The sequence below is a fragment of the Ischnura elegans genome, chromosome 1 (assembly GCF_921293095.1).
Source record: "Ischnura elegans chromosome 1, ioIscEleg1.1, whole genome shotgun sequence".
Classification (NCBI taxonomy): Eukaryota; Metazoa; Arthropoda; class Insecta; order Odonata; family Coenagrionidae; genus Ischnura; species Ischnura elegans.
In genome coordinates this window covers 159,327,325-159,347,151 of record NC_060246.1, presented here as the reverse complement: position 1 = coordinate 159,347,151, position 19,827 = coordinate 159,327,325, and the positions used below count along the sequence as shown (strand labels likewise).

General features: G+C 43.2%; 1 protein-coding gene, 2 non-coding genes and 1 pseudogene across 3 annotated transcripts; 2 read left to right on the top strand and 2 right to left on the bottom strand.

Moving 5' to 3' along the window:
* Positions 1 to 4,043: 4,043 nt before the first annotated feature.
* On the top strand, positions 4,044 to 4,254 carry LOC124173770. The gene has a single exon (XR_006868739.1). It is a non-coding gene; the product is annotated as a small nucleolar RNA U3 (small nucleolar RNA).
* Positions 4,255 to 5,409: 1,155 nt separating this feature from the next.
* LOC124173780 lies at positions 5,410 to 5,529 on the top strand. The gene has a single exon (XR_006868750.1). It is a non-coding gene; the product is annotated as a U5 spliceosomal RNA (small nuclear RNA).
* Positions 5,530 to 7,593: 2,064 nt separating this feature from the next.
* On the bottom strand, positions 7,594 to 7,729 carry LOC124173739 (annotated as a pseudogene).
* A 3,166-nt stretch (positions 7,730 to 10,895) lies between these two features.
* LOC124171335 (arginine-glutamic acid dipeptide repeats protein-like) lies at positions 10,896 to 12,572 on the bottom strand. Its single transcript, XM_046550525.1, has one exon. It carries the CDS (start codon positions 12,570 to 12,572, stop codon positions 10,896 to 10,898), a length of 1,677 nt encoding a protein of 558 aa, XP_046406481.1.
* Positions 12,573 to 19,827: the final 7,255 nt, after the last annotated feature.

The following is a 19,827-nucleotide window of genomic DNA, read 5'->3' as shown; positions in this document are numbered from 1 at the left end:
AAATATATAAAATATCTTCTCCCTCATTGGTTGCGAAAACTGTTCAGAAAGTTTTTCATACGGGAAGCGGTGGAGCTTCCAAATTGCTCGCGCAAGAAATAGCATGATGCTATTCCGAACAAAATTATTACTACACGTCATTCAGAATACGGGGTCGTTGCAATAATGACCTGTGGAATAGCATATGCTATTTATTGCAATGCTTATCCAGATAGCAGCCGAAGTATACCGAGCGCTTGCCATTGCACTATTCCCAGAAAAATAAACCTATTGAAGTATGATTGGGCCAACAATAGAATCGATAGAAGATCTTTCAGTGGTAATGTTGTAATCCTGGCGGGTGGTGTTTGAAGTTGGAAAACTTCTAAACAAGGGAGAGTAGCTTTGTCCACAGTAAAAGCAGAGTCAATGGCCATGATAGAGGCAACCAAGGAAGTCATCTAGCTGACTAGTTTGCTTGTTGAGATCCAACAGATAAGTTTTTGCCTTAGCCATGTAGGATTTTTGCTAACAATACTGGTGCTATTAGTCAGACAAAACGTGAAATGGTATCTGAAAGAACCAAGCATGTACATAAGGATTGTATGTTTTTGAAAGAGGTAGTGGAATTTGTTTATTGTTCATCTTGGGATAATTTATCTGATATCCTAACCAAAGTTTTAACTGGGCAAAGGATAAAGGAAGTAATTCCCAAATTAGGATTCAGAGAATTGCCTTCTGATTAATTTTTTTTGTTTTACGTCAGTGAAGTGTTCCTTTTTTTTGTATTGTAAATTAATTGTGATCGAGGGGAGGATTTGGATATACGATATCAATTACTTTTATTTACTATGCTAATGTGGTGTGTAATTATTTGTGTAAGGGTTTTGATAATGTTTTGTTTTAGTAATGAATAAAGTGATTCGTTTTTGTTTTTCAGAGCACAACTGGAAACAACTTATAATGGTGAGGTTTATTTTATCCCTCGCAACCGATATTTTGTGAGTTTTGGAGTGATTATCCAACAATGCGTACCTGAACGGCCAATGAGAATTCCAGGTTGGAATCCCGGACAAATAAAATGATTTTTTCCTGCAATAATTCCCATTGGTATTGATGTAAAAAGTCACGAAATTTTTATATAATGAATCACGGGAAATTAAATACTGAAGGACTTAAGACCGAACAGGCGTTTCAGTTTAGTCTCTCTTTGTAGACCGTGAGTGGATGTTTATCGCCCAAACGGTCTAAGCCTAAACTCAACCTGAGTGATTGAAATGCCAGCATAATTGTCATTACTTCGCACATTTCAACATAGCGCAATATTCAGAAGCTCTGGAAATATCAATAAATTAGTATGATATGAAATAATAATTCTTGTCAGTAAAGATGATATAAAACTATAAGAAAAAGCAATCAAGGAGATAAAATGTACTTCAAACGAGCATGAATATTCACAGAAGCTATTAAACATGCGGCAAATTAGGTGTTAAAGTAGTGAATAAAATAAAAACAGCAGAAATAGGTGAAATCAAGACTGTAAAGCAGTTATGGGCTGCCAAAAAGTTTCCATCGACCCATCACAGGAAAAGTCTGTAGCACTGCATATTACACATGTTGGATACACGATCTCAATTACTTTCATTTACCATGCTAATGTGGTGTGTAATTATTTGTGTAAGTGCGTGATGGAAATTAAATATTGAGAGAGTTGTGTATATCGGTTGCTTTTGTGGGAGTTGTGTTTTTGAGGAAGCACTTTTTTTTGGTTGTCGTCTTGGAGTGATACAAACTTTTGGAGTGAAAGTGGAGGAAAATAGGTATTTAGAGAAAGGAATTATGCTGACGGATGAAAATTATTTCGCTTGGTCGGTAAAAAGCAAGGCATTTCTAATGCACAAAGGTTGTTGGGATGCCGTCGATCCTGGCTTCTCCACGGAAGATTCCGAGGCCAGACTCGATAGTGCTCAGAGGAAGAAGAACCATTCTGGCCTTGATCACATTCTTTTATCGGTGAGTGATAGATACGTTGATTATATCGGAGTGTGCGTGACAGCTAAGAAGGCATGGAAATTTTTACAGATTATGCACGAAAAATTCGACGTGTATAATCAGATCGAGTTTTTGGAGGAACTAACTACAATTAGAAATGGAGATGATATGACAATGAGGGAATATGTGGCGAAAGTGATAGACTTGAGTCGGAAGGTAGGGAAGGCAGGTGTGACGTTTAATGATCATACCTTGGCCATATTTTTGTTAAGGGGTCTCCCAAGGGACAGATAAGAAATATTCGTGCGATCTAGTTCTGTCAAAGTAAAAGCCTTGATGGTGACAGATAGAGGGAATGAAAAGAAAGAGATGAAGTGGTTTGTGGATTACGGTGCAAGTGAGCACATGACCCCTCAATTCTCACCAATTTTGATGGTAATACAAAGGGAATAGTTGATGTGGCCAATGGGCATGGGTTAAAAATTTGTGGAAAGGGAAGTGCTGAGTTAAAATTGAGTGATGAGGATGGAGGGTGGTGGGTGAAATTGGAGAGAGCGTTGTATGTACCTGATTTGCAGGACAATTTGATGCCGTAGAGGCAGTTTGACAAGAAAGGTTGTAAGGCTGTAATGGAAAAGGGTTGTTTAAATGTTATGCATAATGGAGATGTTTTCCTGAAAGATATTGCAAATGGTGGTATGTGTGAAATCCAATGTTCAGGGTATGGTACCAATGATGATAGTGAAAGTAATGCAGAGAAAGAGTTGGTTGCAGCCAAATCTAGAGTAGCTGCGTGTCGTGAGATGTGGCATAATAGGTTTGGGCATTCTAAGTCACTACCAGATGCTGCGAATATCCCAAAAGGTAAAGATGAAAAATGTGATATGTGTGTCATTGGAAAAATGAAAATAAGGCAATTTTGTAAAAGGGATGGTACGTCAGAACATCCACTCGATTTGTTTTTTTTCCTGATGTTTGTTATGTTAATCCTTAAAGCATTGGTGGAGACAGGTATTCTATAACCTTTACAGATGATTTTAGTAGGTATTCTGTGGTTAATATAATTAAGAATAAATTCGAAGTATTGGGTTGTTTTCAGAGATTCAAGGATTTCGCTGAAAAACAGTTGAATTGTAAGTTGAAGGCTTTCCAATCCGATAATGGTGGTGAATATATTAGCAAAGAGTTTGAATTGTTTCTTGAAAGGGAAGGTATTAAGAGAAGGCTGACTCAACCATTTACACCTCGACAAAATGGTGTATCAGAGCGGTTAAATCAACAATTGCTTTGTTTAGCACGCTGCCTTTTAATAGGGTCAGGTTTACCTATGAAATTTTGGGCTGAAGCAATCAGTACAGCCTGTTTTATCAAAAACCGGTGGAATGGCTAGCCAAGAAATTGTCAAAGATGTTGGAAGTTAAAGATTTGGTAAAGGTTTGTAATTTCCTGTCTCTCAGAGTGAAAGGTGAAAAAATAGGTGAAAAAGAGAGCTTGATAGCATGTGCTTGATAGCATGGCAGAAGGCAGATTTAATTGTGTACAGAACTGAGGTATAAAAAAATAGTGTCGCTGTTATCCAATGTATAAAGATGAATGTTGGTTGAATATAATGCAGACCAATAGTCACACGCACTTTCCGACTCTCGAAAGCAATAATGTGTTCTGCGTTCTGAATTGCATCGCTTGAGTTTCACTGAAATATACACGTTATTGAACGAGAATACAAATTTTTTGGTATAGGTAAGTCTTCGCCATCGTTTCTTTACCTGGCAGGCTAGCGCAATGGCCATTTGGACCTGATTATGCTAATTTTATACTTCGCGGTCGGTCAAATTTGGCGCCTCCCGCGCCGGCTCTCCGAGAGGAAATGTCCGTTGTGTCGATTGACGAGGAAGTTAACGCTTGCTAACCATTAACAGTTTTCGGCCATATCTTAATGAAGACCAAATTAATGGCTATAAATGAGGTATCGCCTTGAAATATAATAGAAAGCGCGATATTGTAGGAATAGCTCGCGCAATGTTGTTTGGCGCACCTTAGCTACGGTAGCTTCTGAAATCTCCGTAATCATTAAGATCATACTTCACAGGATCATTTCTGTAGTATGCATCTAGGCCCTCTTGTCACAACTTGAGAGTCGCTTACACCACGAGGACGATACGAAGTGTCCCGGCCTGAGCGTGAGAACGACTTGCACATTCCATCTCGCATGGAATGTCTAGTCATCGATGATCGTTCAGCACCCTACACGGGTGTGGATGGCCGAGTCACATTCTGAGTGGTGCCCAAGTTCTCCATACGATGAAGATTCGCCGGTTTGAATTGCGTGTAACGTAAAGGTGGGGTTTTCGATTTAGTGCACGTCAATGAATCGTTCAAAAAGAATAGGTTTATCTAAATGAATCCTCCAACCAAATTGAACCCTGCGACTCAGAAGAATCCTTCTCACGAAATGAACACCACGAACTAAATGAATAATCCAATGGCCACTCAAATTTTGATAAGGTTTCATAACCATGTTTCCGAAACAGGCAGATACTATTTTCTGGGCTATCTGTGTTCTAGATTCCGTCAAAAATTTTCGGCAGTGAAATTCCTTATCTTGAATGTGTTGATCTGGCCTATGATGACCTTATAGTACTGTATGTAGATGAAGGCAACGACTTAACACATTATGCCAGCACAGGAATAATACTGACGAACAACTGTTCTTCATCAAAAGTTATCCTTACCCATGCATGCATACCAATATCAATTAGAGTAACACTTTTAAGTTGCACATCTCAACACATTTCGTCCATATGACAGGGTGTTCTTACTAAAAAAAAATAGGTGCTGGGTTTTCCCGGTGGCGCGAACCTACGCACCCATGAGAAACACGACAGACACTGCAATTTGTTTCTCCTTGGTTTTTCGTCCGAACTTTTTCATGAATTCGCCGTGCGCTGAATTTTCTTTTTTATTTTCTCACGTGCGTGTGTGACATGTTTATTCAATGAACTGGGATTTCCTTTCCAAACTTCATTTCTCGACAACTGCCGGTGATCACTACCCCTGTTTTTCATTTGATTTTAGCAGGTTGTTCCACATTAGCCTTGAAACGTCGACGTGTTTTCTCTTCATTGATCCGCACGTTCAAATTTCTGGCCGCCGCGCGGATTTTCCAGCACCCAACTACAGCAATCTTCGTATCCAGACGCTAGATGGCACAAAAACTTTACCTTGAACACAAGGAACGTCTAAGCCTAATATTCACCCAAAAATCTACCAAATATAAAAATCATTGCATCCCTTAATGCTGAAGATTACTTTAAGACCACATGGAGCAGCGCTTGAACAATATCCCATGCACATGGATGCTATTTAGGATGCGGCGTAGCGCTCACTATGTAGTGGCGCGCAAGAAAACCCTGCGACCCAATTCTAGCATATTATTATCAAGCCTTGTTTCCCTTCAAGCGAATAAATCTTTCGCCTTTTACTAAAGATTTCCGTGGAGGGGAACATTCATGGCTCTGTAACTAATTTTTGACTGTGCCCAGCAGATACTCTGCTGGGCCAAATATATCGATCCAGGGGCCGTATTCTGTATTTCGTCGGTGCCGCACCGGTCGGTTTCCCTTTCAAGCCCACCGACTGGACATCAAACCGTACCGACAACGGATTCCGCACCGACGACGACACTTTCAGCGATTCTGTAAGGTCGTCGGTTTCAAACCAGTCGGTACGGTTCCCCTTCCTTCCCAAACAGGGAAAATCCGAATATATCCGAAGTTTCACGTGTCTCCACCAATGAAAGAAGGGTAAAGACAAGTGAAGACTCATTGGCACAGTTTGTTGTCGTCATTCTCAATCTTTTTATTTGCGGAAATTACGACTTATTGCTAGATTAAGATAAACGATATTGGATAAGTTGTTGACAATGCTTATATAATGTGTGGTAGTAATGCTGTACCTACAGAATCGAAGGAAACAATATTACAACATCACAATAAAGTTTGTATGTGATGGAGATTGTTGTTGCTGGAATGAATTATTGAAACTATCCTTGAGATCGTAGTTTCTTTTTTTAAATATTGGTTCCGTATAATGCTATTTATTCATGATTTGGTAATATAGTTGTCATTAAGTAAGTTCCGTATAAATGTTATCAACGGAATGTTATGCCATTGGCACCGTAGCAGACGAAAATATGGAACGTGAACGTAGGATTCAAATGCAAATGTAATATTAGAGGAACAAGTTAGGAAATTGTTATAAAAATATGGAGCTGGGTGCAATTAAAAGAAGTGTAATGACGAGGAAGTAAATAAATTGTGATTGGGTGAAATACATATGTATAAGTTGCGCATTCCAAGTGAGAGAAAATGATAATATTGCGGTAAACCTCATACTTATTAACAAATATCTTCTTTTATCGTCAAGGGAATCAATGGCTGACGATGAAATGAAATATAGTTGCCCGTTACAAATGAAAGAAACTGATACCGTTGTGGCAAACTTCATACTTAAATAAAAAGATCTTATTTCTATGCCGAGAGAAACGCCAAATTGATGATTGAGTGAAATAACAGTCGCCTATTCAGAGTGATATAAAGTGATAACATTGCGGCAAAACTCATATTTAATCAAAAATATCTTTTTTATGTCAAAGGAGCAAAAAAATGATGATAGAGAGAAATAAAGCCTATTACAAGCGAGTGAAAGTGGTAACATAAATGAGAGAAAGTCATTATATGTTAGCAAACCTCATTTTTATTAACCATTATCTTATATTTCTGTCAAGGTAATTAATATAGATGATGACACAGTGAATTATAGAGGCGTATTCGGAGGGGCAGAAAAAGATAACATTGGAGAAAACCTCATTATTTACTCGGTGATGAGGTAAAAACAAAATAAAACGTACAATGCGCACCGGGGAATTCATGAAACCCACTAGTCGGTGGCCGTACCGACACCTCTTTGCTGTCGGTACGGCTACCGACGATCTCCCGTCCTCTCGTCGGTGCCGCACCGACCGGGTTCGTACAGAATCGCACGACTTCTTACCGGGAGTCGGTGTGACGTCGCACCCGACGAATCGGTGCCGCACCGATCGGTTTGGACAGGTTTGGAGTTACAGAATACGGCCCCAGGTTACATGTACTCGGTGTGCAAACCGAGAAGTCTCAACACCGAAAATCATTCACAACGTCGCGACCGACGCGTCGGTCGGTCAACAAAGCAAGGCCCCTCGCGCGCGCGCACACACTGATTTTGGAAGAATATCCTAGCGATGCTTACACACACATGCCGATTTTTACCGGTCAAACGATAAATTGCTATGTTTTTGAGCCGGCGCCGACGATCCACAGTGACAAAGGCCGGCAGCAAACCGGCATTTTGCCGGTGCCGGCGCGTGTGCAAGCTCCAATGCTCTTCCATTGTTCATTATTGGAATGTGGAACACAATTAACTGTTTTAATGTTTATGGAGGGAACGAAATGAACTCCAACCTACCAAGCCCTACTGAGGAAAAGCTGCTTCACAGCATTAACTCACGAGGACGAGGATCGTCGAACGTGGTAGCTTTTCGTAACCACACTCAGAATGGTTACGATTACCAGTGGAATGTTTATGGAGGGACAGCGCGAACGCAGTCCCTACTACCAAAAATTACGCGCCCGAGTTACCCACATTTGGGGCAATCGCAGGGGTCAGCCTGCCCGGAGTGCAATGGGCAAGCCTCGTCCTGGGGGAACCGCCTTTTATTTTCAATTTTGAGAAGTATATACAATTTAATGTACAAATGTGTTCGCCATTGGCGAATGATCTCCTTTCAAAAATAGAAAGGGATAATTCCCTAAATGTCTTTCTGAGTCGTTACTGTCACTGTCACTGTGGTACAAATGATTTTATACAACATAAATTTCATATCTGGCACTGAAACATAACATAAACACAAAAGATAAAAATCACTTTTAGCACTTAAGTTCGCATAAATTACTCTGGCAGCTTCATGTGCTTCCTGTATATATCCGCTGAACATGTAATGGCCGTGGAGCACATTTTCTTCCTCAGCGACCGGATTTTTCGAGGGGTGATGCCAAGGCCAGTTAGGATAGGGTCGTTCTTGCTGTCCCAGGAGCCTAAGGCGCCGACAATCAATGCTCCTAGCCTGACCTCGGTTTTGTATCCCCCCTCCGCACGGAGTTGGGAAGCGAGGTCGCGGTACTTTTCCAGTTTAGCCACACGCGCTGCACGGAAGGCTTGTCGTCTATTCTCGAAGGGAACGGTGACGTCCACAATGAACACCCTGCCCGTAGGGCCTCCTCGAGCCACGATGTCCGGTCTCAGCCTCCTGTCGGCACCCGGCACCGTTTTGTCAATGGTCACCTCCCACGTTCGCGGCAGGTGCTCGACTAGGAGGTCCTGGATTCTATTGTGTCGGGCTATCCGCAGCTGCCGATGGGCCAGGCACTGGTTCAACACATGGACGAGGGTCTCATCCGCCACTCCACAGATTCTGCATCGTCTGTCTTCCGGTGTGGCACTACCCCGTAGCGCCCCTCGGAGAGGGAGTACATTTAGTCTTCCCCTATGTACAAAACACCAGTCCTTTAACCTCGTGTGCTCGCCTGACCTGATGAAGTGGTTGCTCTCGTCGCTGGTAGAGGAGAGCTCGAAAACCCTGCCCTGGTCTGGTTTGGCAATTAGACGGCGCCTGTAGGCCTCGTATACTGCACCTCGGAGGAGACCTGTGATGCGGTGACGAGCCGACGGCGGGATAATGATGAGTTCCAGGTCCGAGCGCGGGTTCCTCACTCGGAGTGAGATTTCTTTTTTGGCTTCACTCCATTCCCACTCCGGTAGGCATAGCGGCGCGAGCCCCCTGGTCGCCTTCCTGGCCCTCGACCAAGTCGACGCGCACTCTTTGGAGCTTGTACCAAGTTCCCCCTCCATTGAGCCATTTAGGTACTGGCAGAGCACTTTCTTGCTTGGCGGTTGACCGTTGCGGCCAAGTCTTAGGTGGACTGTGTCGTGTAGGCCGTACCATGCAGCCTTCCTCACCTCCGATTCTTTGCACGTTAACATTCGGAAGGCCTGAATTATGGCCTGGATGTTGGCCTCATCTGTCAGTGGCACGTATCCCCCGCCGCCGGCTTTGGTTGGTATGTTCACAATTTCCCGGCTTGCCCTGGCTGGTAGGCAGAGCCACGACTTGATAGCATGCTGGATGACCTTATCAGCGGTGGCAAGATCTTTTATTGCAACTGCTGCGACTCGTAGCGGGAACGTTATTCTGGGGGTGATGAATGTATGAACGGCGTCGATTTTTTGCCAGGGGAGGAGGTCACTCTGTGCGATGAGGGTGGTATCCCTGGTCATGCCCTGCAGGGTTTCCGTTGGGGACGTACCTGCCTTGTACCCTACAGGACAACCAAGATACCTGTAAGCTTCCCCTTCACGGAGAGCATGCATCGTTGCTCCCTGAATGTCAAACGTCGACTCCGGCAGCCTCTGCCTGTTTTTGCCGAAATCAACGTGAAGGCTTGCACACTTTCTGGGCTTAAACTTGAGCCCACACCAATCTGCTGCTTTGCTTGCTGCGAATAGTAGGGATCTCAGCATCCCCGCATTTCTCCCTATTATTACTAGATCGTCTGCGTACGCGAGGACGCAGAGGGATGTGGGGCCACATTTATAGGCCGCCGTGACCCGTTTCTGGAGGATAGCCCTAAGCAAGGGCTCGATGGCGAGGTTAAATAGGAGAGGGGAGAGAGGGTCACCTTGCCGGACGCCACATCTAAGGGGTATCTCATCCGTAACCTCAGTGGAGAGCTGTACCGTTGTGTTTGCCCCTTCATATAGAGAGGCAATCACTTGGACCATGTCGTCCGGCAGTTCGAGGGCCCGCAGCGTCTGCCAGATGTGGTCGTGAGGAACTGACCCGAATGCGTCAGCCAGATCCAGCCAGGCTATCGCGATTTCCTTGTAGTTGCGACGGGCGTCCTCCATTGCGGCCTGCAGGAGGAAGTTGTGTTCAAAACATCCTTCAGTGGAGGGTATGAAGCCTTTCTGGATGGGAAATGATAGCCGACGACTCCTCAGGGCCCAATGGGAGATCCTGTCCGCCAGAATCCCCGTAAATAGCTTGGCCATGGTGGGCATTAGTGCGATGGGTCTCCAGTTTGATATGTCGTGTTCGTCACCACCTTTAAGAGTCAGGACAGTTTTTGATGTTTTCCACCGTTGTGGCACTGCTTTGCTCGTCATGCACCAGTTAAATATGCTTGCGAGTACCGAGCCGTCTGGATCGATTTGGCGCCACGCTCGGTAAGGTACCAGGTCAGGGCCAGGGGCGGTGTTTTTTGCCTTCTGTAGGCGCTTTGTCACTTCAGATGGTGATATCTTCCGAGTGAGTTTTGCCACTTCGTGGTCCTGCCTTATAAAGTTCCACGAAGGGATTACCGATGGAGCGGGGGTATTGGAGGGCGGACGCCCTGGCTTGCGAAAGAAGTTCACCACCTCATCCGATGGGACGTCACACGTGGGCAAAGCTGGTTCCATGACCTTTTTTGCGGCCGCTCCTTTGTTTACTTTATATAGGTGTTGCAGCCTACCGGGCTCCAATGGCGGTCTAGGGGTGCGGGAAGCTGGTCCGCGGGTTATGCTTCTCGGGTTGAGCGCCGCCCCTTCCTCCGTGATTTCGGCGACTATGTCTTCGAATTCCCTGACATCTCCATCCCGCAGTATGCCCAATCTGATCTGCCAGATCATTTGATTCTCCGTGGGAAGCTCCTGGCGGTTTTTCGTTTTCGGGGGCCTATCTTCCCTTTCCAATGTTGCTGGTAAGGTAGAAGTGGCGCCTCCGGCGTCACGTGGCCTGCTTTGGGCTCGCCTCTGTCTGACGGGTGGGGGTACGGAGGGTGTCTCAGCACTTACATTTGCAGGTGTGGCCCCACTGGAAGGCCCCATCCCAGGTGGGACCACATCGGATGGGGCTGGCCGGGGTGCTGCAGCAGAAACCGGGGAGGCACTTGGGTGTAGGGGTTCCACATTGGGGGAGCTGGTACATAGCTCGCGTCCGTCGGCAGCGGAAATAGGTGGGAGCCTGTTGATGCGGCTGGATGTGTTATCATTGGGTTTCGAGGCACTTGCTGCACATGCTGGGGAGGTGGATGCACATGTGGGGGCGGGCACTGCACATTCACAGGGGATTGAGGGCGCACTCGGGATTGGTTTTGGTGAGACGGGGAGGGGGGACGGTGGCGAACTGGGTTGGGTCGGTGGAAGGCAGAGGGGGTGGGGAGGTGATTAATCGGTTGAGGATGGTCCTCGGAGGGGTAGGTTCGGCGTCCCAGTGGAGAGGGCGAACGATGGTTGGCGCCGAGTCGACAGCTTCCCGGAGGGAAACGGCGACGTTCCGCTTGCCACTGGTGACCATTAGGCACTGGGGGGTGGGTAAGATTCAGAGGCAGGCGTTGATCTTGCAGCACTTGGGGAATTGGGTGGCGGTGCACAGGGAAGTGGGTCACAGGGGAAGGGGCTCGGTGACACATGGGGGAGGGGCCACGGTGGTCCACAGGGGAGCGGCGGTGACGATACACGGGGGAGGGGGCACGGTGGTACACAGGGGAGCGGGGACGGTGATTCACGGGGGAGGGAGCACGGTAGCATTCGGGGGCGCGAGGGCCTCTGTCGCACGCTTCGTCCAGCAGCCTCTGGTCTCGGATGAGGGGGGGGATGTTTCGGTGGTCATCCACATGGTCGTACGCCGGGCGCTTCTGGTAGCGCCTATTCCTTCTGCGTCTACGGCGACGGGGTGGCTCCCACCTTTCCCTGACTTCGTCCGTTCTCTGCTCTCCAGTCGCCAGTGGTGGGTTTTGAGGTCCTATCAAGTGCTCGTGAGGCTGCACTCTTTGCCTTACACTTCCCACACATCTGCATGTGCCGTGAGTGGCACTTACGGGTTCCCTAACATTGTGGGTTTGTGTGTTTGCACTGGTGACACTTGGGTCAAAAACTGCGATTACCCTGTCACTTCCACTGACTGCTAAGTCATCACTTTCACCCATGTCGATGGGTACATGGTTACCATTGTCACTTGGGGAAGGTTCACTAAGATCACTTAATGGTAAGTTGGGGGAAACGATCGTGGTAGCGTTATTTTGACTTACCGGCTCAAGTTGAACCTCCGTCCTTTCTCCAGGGTGAGTGTCGTTGGCTTGCCGTTGAGACAGGTAACGCTCATCTCCCTCCTCCGTGGCAGCCAGGGGGGATAAGGGTTCCGGCGATATAGGCTCTAAAATCTCCGTGTTGGCAGCAGTCTCCTCCTCTGTTTGCGTGCCTTTGTGGACAAGGCGAGGCACTCTATATGGCGGAACACTGCAACCTCTTTTTCTGACTACTGGCCGCCGAACGGATTCGCCTCCAGCCGTCAGGGCAGTTTCTTCGCCAAATATTTTCACCCATTCCTCGGCTATCCATTTGTCCACTTCTGCCTGATCAATTGACTTCAGCGTTGTGGATGCTGCTACTTTCCTTGCCCTTGACGTGCTACGCAGTTCCCGTTCTCGGGTCACCGTGGGCGGAAGTTTATGCACCGCCGTTTGCATCGTCGATGCTACTCCCTTACTCAGTATCAAGGATATAAACCAACTGAAGGGCCGGATTACCCGTTCCAACGGTACTTGGCACAGCTCACCTCTCAGTGGTTATAAATTTCGAGGCTGAAGGCCCTTACGTAGGCGACACAGAAACACTACTTTAGCACACTTACGTTTACCTCCCGAACGTCGGCAGTCAGCAGCTGTCAGCTTCCACAGGATATTCAGGATTCCAGGTATTCCATTATACGGATCACGGTAGCCCCTACGCCAGGTAAGTATGCTAAAATTTCAAATTCAAAAGTGGGCCATTCATCACCCCCTGCGTTTACATCTTGGTGACCATATTTTAATCCTTCACATCTTGTATGAATATCTCATTTTTTGGAAGCCAAAGATCAGTGCAGGAGTTTTCCTAAAAACGACGATGAACCTCAATATAGAATTCGTAAGACATTGCTTTATCTGGACCTTTGACCACATTCTTAGACATCTTTCGGTCGTGTTATGAAGGTAAAACGATCCTTTAGCGCTCTTGACGCATTACATCGACTCCGCTCAATTTTCGCACACGAGTTCCTTGCGAGAACATTATCGTGGAGTAATTTTGGTAAGGACACGGTAAGGTGGAGCAAAATTTTACATTCAGGGGTGAACTACACGTTCCCAAGTCTCATTCCTTCTAGCATCCTTTCTAAGGACTCACATTCTATGATCCTTTTGCATAATACCCCGCGCGTCGAACCTTCCCTTTCAAATCTCAAGGGATAAAAAGAGGGGCTATCCAATCCTTCCACGTCCCCTAATGAAGGTTGCGATCCTTCTTGTTATTTTATAAATCGTATTCCCAGCGATTGACCGCGTTTGAACCGTACCTGAATCCCCGCCACTTCTGCAACTCCTTGACGATCGTAAACAAAAATGGCTCCCACGATCATCAATGAATCGCGTCAGAGGCACCTTTTAGTTATATGAATTCATATAAACGGGTATTTTTTAGAGATTCAACTTCGAAAGGCCTGGAGACATTATGGATTATTTGCAGCAGAGAAATAAAGGTGAATGCTTATACCTAGTGTACGTTTAAACCAAATATTGGTTTACCGCATCTGAAAAAAAATATGGACAACTCCCACTTTAAAAGATTAGCTTTCAGATTAAATACGACTGGTTTCGCTTATCACAGCATCTTCAGGTGGCCGAAATTATATCGATCATAACCCTCCAGAAAAATACCGCAAGGGTTGTCAAGCGTAAAATGTTTTTTAGCCTCGATTTGGTGGTATTTTTTAAGGCTATCGTGTGCGACATTTGTGAGTTCAGGCTCTTTGAAATAATGTGCCACTGATTTTTGCATTAATATGTCCGGATACCTTTTCATGCTTCATTCGAAGCAAGTTCTGTAACTCATTATTCACCAAAAAAAATCGAGAATTTGCATCGCACGATGTTAGCACGTAAGTACGTACTCAAACTTGAGCATCCCAAGTGTGTATTCATTGTACACGAGGAGGATTTAAAGTTTACTCCGCTAATTAACTCGTTCACTCCTTAGCTAAATTCTGTGTTACAAGGCACACAAAACGTGAATGAAGTACATCAATACGTCACCAATTGCGTGCAGACTTGTGTACTGGTATATTCATCATCTTGTCTTATTCAGGGCGCATGCCATTCAATGAACACTCATCACATTGGAATGTGTTCTTTTCCCGAGTCTCCGCTTCATGATGTCTTTTACTCGCCTCTTGAAGCTGTACTCACGGCACTCTTTCGCCTCGTTGAATTACTTCTTTGAAATCAATCATCAATGCTTGCTGTCAACATTCGGTCATCAGTTGAAAACGAGCAGACTGTTCGCGTGCCAATCAATTGCAGATAACAACATAATGTAATCTTCATGGAGTTCAACTTTTCATCACTTACGGCTCTTTTTCAGCACTCATGCTCATCAGTTATTTTACTGCGATTGTGAATTAGTGTTCCTTTGATGTTGAATATATGCTCATTGATGATTGAGCACCATTTGATGCCTCAGAAAATATGGCAAGGGACGTGGGCACTTAATGAACTATGAATGATTCATAAGCAATACTATTTATTAGATCATGCTACCAGCAATCATAACATATCTTCCGCCCGACAGGCCACATAATGCCTGAATTTTGAAAATAACCCAATTCTTATGCACGTCATGATATTTTTGGCAAAGATCAAAACTTTGACATTTCGGTCCATCTGGGGGTGATAACTACCAGGTTTATCAATTCCAATTTTACGATGCTCCAATGAGTTTTAATAGCCTCTTCAGAAATTCCCTGCGAAAAATTCATGTTTATTGGATTTGGATATTGATTCGGCAATAGATTTTTTTATTTTGTGTTTTATGGTATTAAGTATGGGAACTGATGAATATTTCACTGCAACATAACTGCTTACTGCACCCATACTGAAATTACTCTCAATTATCTTCGTCAGTGCAGATTTCCATTTGGACCTGAGACAGTACATACACTCATAGGAGATATTGCAACTCTCACAACACCATCTTCTCAATACAAAAAAGGCATCTTCACATATACTTTTGAACACACACTCTATCCCGTGGTAATTTTGGAATAATTCCTTCCATGCAGTGGCCATAACTTTGAACTGCATTGGAAAATGAATCCCTCAACACACATCGTAACAGAAAATACATTTGTTTCTAGATGCATGTGATTTCGGGTTTAACGTGCCACCAAATGGATTTTCCATCACCCTCTTCTCCAGGTGTGCAACTTTTCCTCGCAGCTAGCAGCTCCATCTGATTTTAAATCTTGCTCCGTGTGTCCGTCGCATGGGAAAAAATTCCAATTCCACAGCAACTGCCCTTCTTCACATGTCAGTTGAAAATGAGAGATGAAAATTCCGTCTTTTTTGTGAGTTCATACACTCTTTTTCGGAGATCTATCACATGCAACACGCTGTGAAATAATGATGTAAAAATGATGTCACTTTTAGCTCGTCATCTATGTTGGTTAAGATCCATGGCCTCTCTTGTCTCAGTGCTTTTCTAGCCAGCGCACGTCGAGAAGATTGTGGTCCCAAATAAAATTGTTCATTTCCAATCAATGGCAAAAAGCATTATCTGTGGCCATATTCTGTCCACTCGAAGTTAAGCGAATTGCTGATATGCAAAGCCTGCTTGTTTTCCAAAGGTCTCATTCCCAAGATGAGGAAATTTGTGCAGGAAGAACTTATTCTTTGATAATCCTCGATGCTCCAAGCATTAGTCCAAGCACATTAAGATTACTTCTCATCGACGGAATTTGTTTGATTAATGAATTAACACAGAAAAAAGTACCTGTCCTTTTACATTGATACGTCTACTTGTTTTTTATCATGCAATAACCTACTATAGATTTCAGATTATGGAAATTACAGCCCATTTCATAGAGAATACATGTCAGTAAGCGCGATTCTGTGCAGTTATCAGCTGGAAAACAGAGGGCAGGTTTGCGAGCAATTTCTTGCAGACTAGATTTTCCCCCTGATTCCTCAACACATGCGCACATATGCCAGCATCAATTCAGCACCTACATAATCTGAATATTCATGTTGCTGAGACAGTTTTTTCACAACTTGTTCAGTACATGAAATAACATGTATTACCCGTCTACAAAAAAAATGTAGACAACAGCAGCAAAGAGCATTTGCATGGCACTCTGGAATGCAGACGAGTGATTGCCAAAAGTAAAAACTACTAGGGAAAGCATCGCATAATAAAGAACGTTACCCATCAATATGATGTGTCTTGGCCCATCAAGATTGCTGGGTTTAAATTTTGCAGTTAAATTCAATGCACCCTTCTCCCTTATCAGGTACAAGTTATAGACTCTTTTCATCACAAATATGAAATAGCAGGTGACTCTTGATCATAGAACCAACGCATCTAATCTCATTGATTCCACCATTTTTTAAACAAAAAATGGTACTAATGACTGACAGTTATCTAATTGGCATCCAGTATTAGTGAAGACAAGAACATGAGGGTCCATCTCGATTAATGCTCCTGATTCGTTCCATGGAAAGTGAGTGCTAATTCTAATTGTGAAATTCAAGTCTTCGAGTTGTATAAAGACTAATTTTAAGGCCCTGAGGCATCCCAAGTTTATCGTCGTCGTCAGGACGTTGACTAAAATAGTGTAGGGATTAAACTCAGTCAAAAATTTCTCTTATCAATCGATTACACCACCCGTATGCACCCCATATTGATATCGGCCACCGGTTTCACTGCCTCTCTAGGATAAGTGCTATTTTATCAAGTGCAAATGAAAGTGCTTTCAGCCTTGCTAATCTTTGATATGCAGTATTTTTAACAATATTCAGTCATAAAAGAGATACATCAGCAGTTGGGAATTCCACTGAAAATGGATGTTTATACGATAAAAAAATATCCTCCGCGCTGAAAATTGCAGTGAAAGTAGTTCTCCTTTAACCTGTGTTTATTCCTAAAATTTCACTTTGAAAATTGTATAGTAATGTTGCACTTCAAAGGACCCATTGCCATGTTTGCTGAGCGTAAATAATACGTTTATGTGGTGCCAGTTGACTATTTGTCCCTGTTTTAGGTAAACCTATGTTTCTCTCAGTACAATTTATTTTTTTCATATCATTACATATTAATTTCATCATCAGTTATGTGAAAGATTTATGCTGAATAATAGGCAGTTTTATGCATACTGGTGAAGCAGCACAGTCTTGACAAATACCACTTTTCCATCCTCCTCATCTATGGAGATTTCCACTGCATAAGATTATTGCTCTCACTTTAGGTTCTGGTGTCACTTCAGCCCCAAGAGTACGAATGTTCAAATTTATTTACAGTGGAACCTATCCAACTGCTGAATCACCGTCTGAAACCGCACTGAAAAAAATTCTGTGACCCTGTTCCAGTTCAACTGTTTCTTCTGCTGAATCGTTATACTCATTCCATGACTGGTATGAACCCTGTTCCTCCAGAAAATCCCTCACTTTATGACTGAATGTTGTCAATAACAAATACATTGCATGAAGGAAGGAAAAAAGCATTTCAGTTGTATTTAGGGAACTGTTTAAGACAATAATTTCATTCATCTCCTGATTTTGACACAATTACCATCAACATTTCTCATTATCTTTTTTTTACATCAAGCTAATCATTCAGAATATAAAATTACTAATGGGATTGGAAAAATGGTAATAATTTGGTGCATATATTGTCATATTGCCAGATCCAGAAATGACCAAACTTGACTCAAGATCAAAAAGCACTACTCACACATCCCTAGAATTTACATAGGCATTGATAACGGCTAGGATTTATTTTCTGATATATTTTGTCCATAAATTATCCTATCCAATGCTGTCTCATGAAATCCTAGGATATAATCCATTGGTACAAAAAAAGGAAAGCGGATTATAAATTTCCATACTGCTTTATGTGATATAATGCAAGAGACTTTATGTGCTATATAGAAAATTGCTCATGAAATTTGTTCTCTCCTCATTTGACATCATGCAAGGGTTATTGAGAATTTTAAACAAGCATTGAACTTGTACATACCTTCCAGAGAAATTCACAGGATTTCTCCACTCAAAGGAAAAGTCTTTTCCACTCATTACCAGCATCTATAAAAGCATCAAAAATGTACATAGATCAATGAATGATGTAAATCTTAATTCCAAAATTTCAAGCATTCCCAGAGAAATTTAATACCGGTAATTGTAAAATTGAGGAACATTAAAACTTTGACTCCCGATCTTAATGCCTTCAATGTACCTAGGGGGTCAAAAAAGGCTGTGTGGGATCTAGTCACGTTATCTCTCTCTCCATTCAGCCTGAATTGGCATCTCTGCAGACGAATACCGCAATGGACTCATCGGGACTCATTTAACATTAACATGGTCACTCCTCCATTGACATTGTATTGTAAATTATTTGAGTTTATTTAGTGTTTATTTTTTGAGGTCGCGATTCATTCCCTATGGGAGCAATGTAAAAATTATCCTCAATTAGTGTTTCTGCACTCGTGTGTTATTCTGCATTTTACGTCGTAGAAAAATTATCCGCACAACATATTTTTGCCCGATTTAATGTTTTTTTCACTACAGTTGATTCAAAATGATCATCAAAACCTTTGATTTCCGGTTCGACAACATCAAAATTCTCATGATATTATAGCAAGAGTTGATTGAATCTACCTGCAAATGCTTCTTCATCAGCATTCTCTTGCAAATGAGGCACTGGACCTTTAGCTTGCAAGCCAGGTTATTTGTCTTCAGGTGATGTTTCACTCCCCTTCTAAGCCAAACACTGTTTGTTTCAAATTTGATCTAATGGATTTAAGGTATCCATCTCTAACGACCTTATCTTTCACTCCTTGAACTTGACTTTGATGACGTACGTAACGACTTATGACACAAGTTAGTCTCCAAGGGCTGCTACTATCATGGTTCTCTGGGAATGTTTTTCATCAATGGCTTGAGCAACTTGCAACTATCATCCGTAATCTCTACAGGAAATGCATTATTAGGTCAATATTTATCCAGACCGCTATTTCCCTTCAAAAGGGGAGGCCCAATGTCATTTGTGCAGTTGACCCAAAGATTCTTTCCATAATCCATTCCAAGGTTTCTAGGGATGAACTGTAAAAGAATCGAGGAAGTGTTTCCCTTGACATGATGGTGGGCGAGAGCATTCTTTCTCTTTGGATAAACATCGTATTAAATCTTATTTAGATATCCCGGATCTTATTTGTGACATGCAGATGGCTATAATTGATGATGACTCAAAGATCTGCAACTAAATATGTGTCAAAAGAGAATGGCGATCAGAGTTTTGACGACTGTATCACAGTCCATGACTATAAAAAAATAGCTCACATTGGAAAAAAAAACCACTGCATAATTATGGTAAAATCGATGAGCACGGAAAAATACGAAAATCCAGCAGTAATTCCTTGGTGGTTGACCACAACATCGTAACTCTGACGATGCCAAACTCCAGAGGCAGTGACAATTTCTCATATTAGCTCATGTTCTGCTGAAGATTAAATCTTTTCACTGCCCAGAGTTCTATGATCATTAATAACTTCGCAGAGTTCTATGATCTATTAATAACTGGCGAGAAACAAGGAGAGTCAGAGTCAAGATGATCAGCGCACTGCATAAGCAACTTGTAAGTTAATAATTTTCAGCATATGTTATCATGATTGTTACTATTTTGTGGCTGTGACCAATT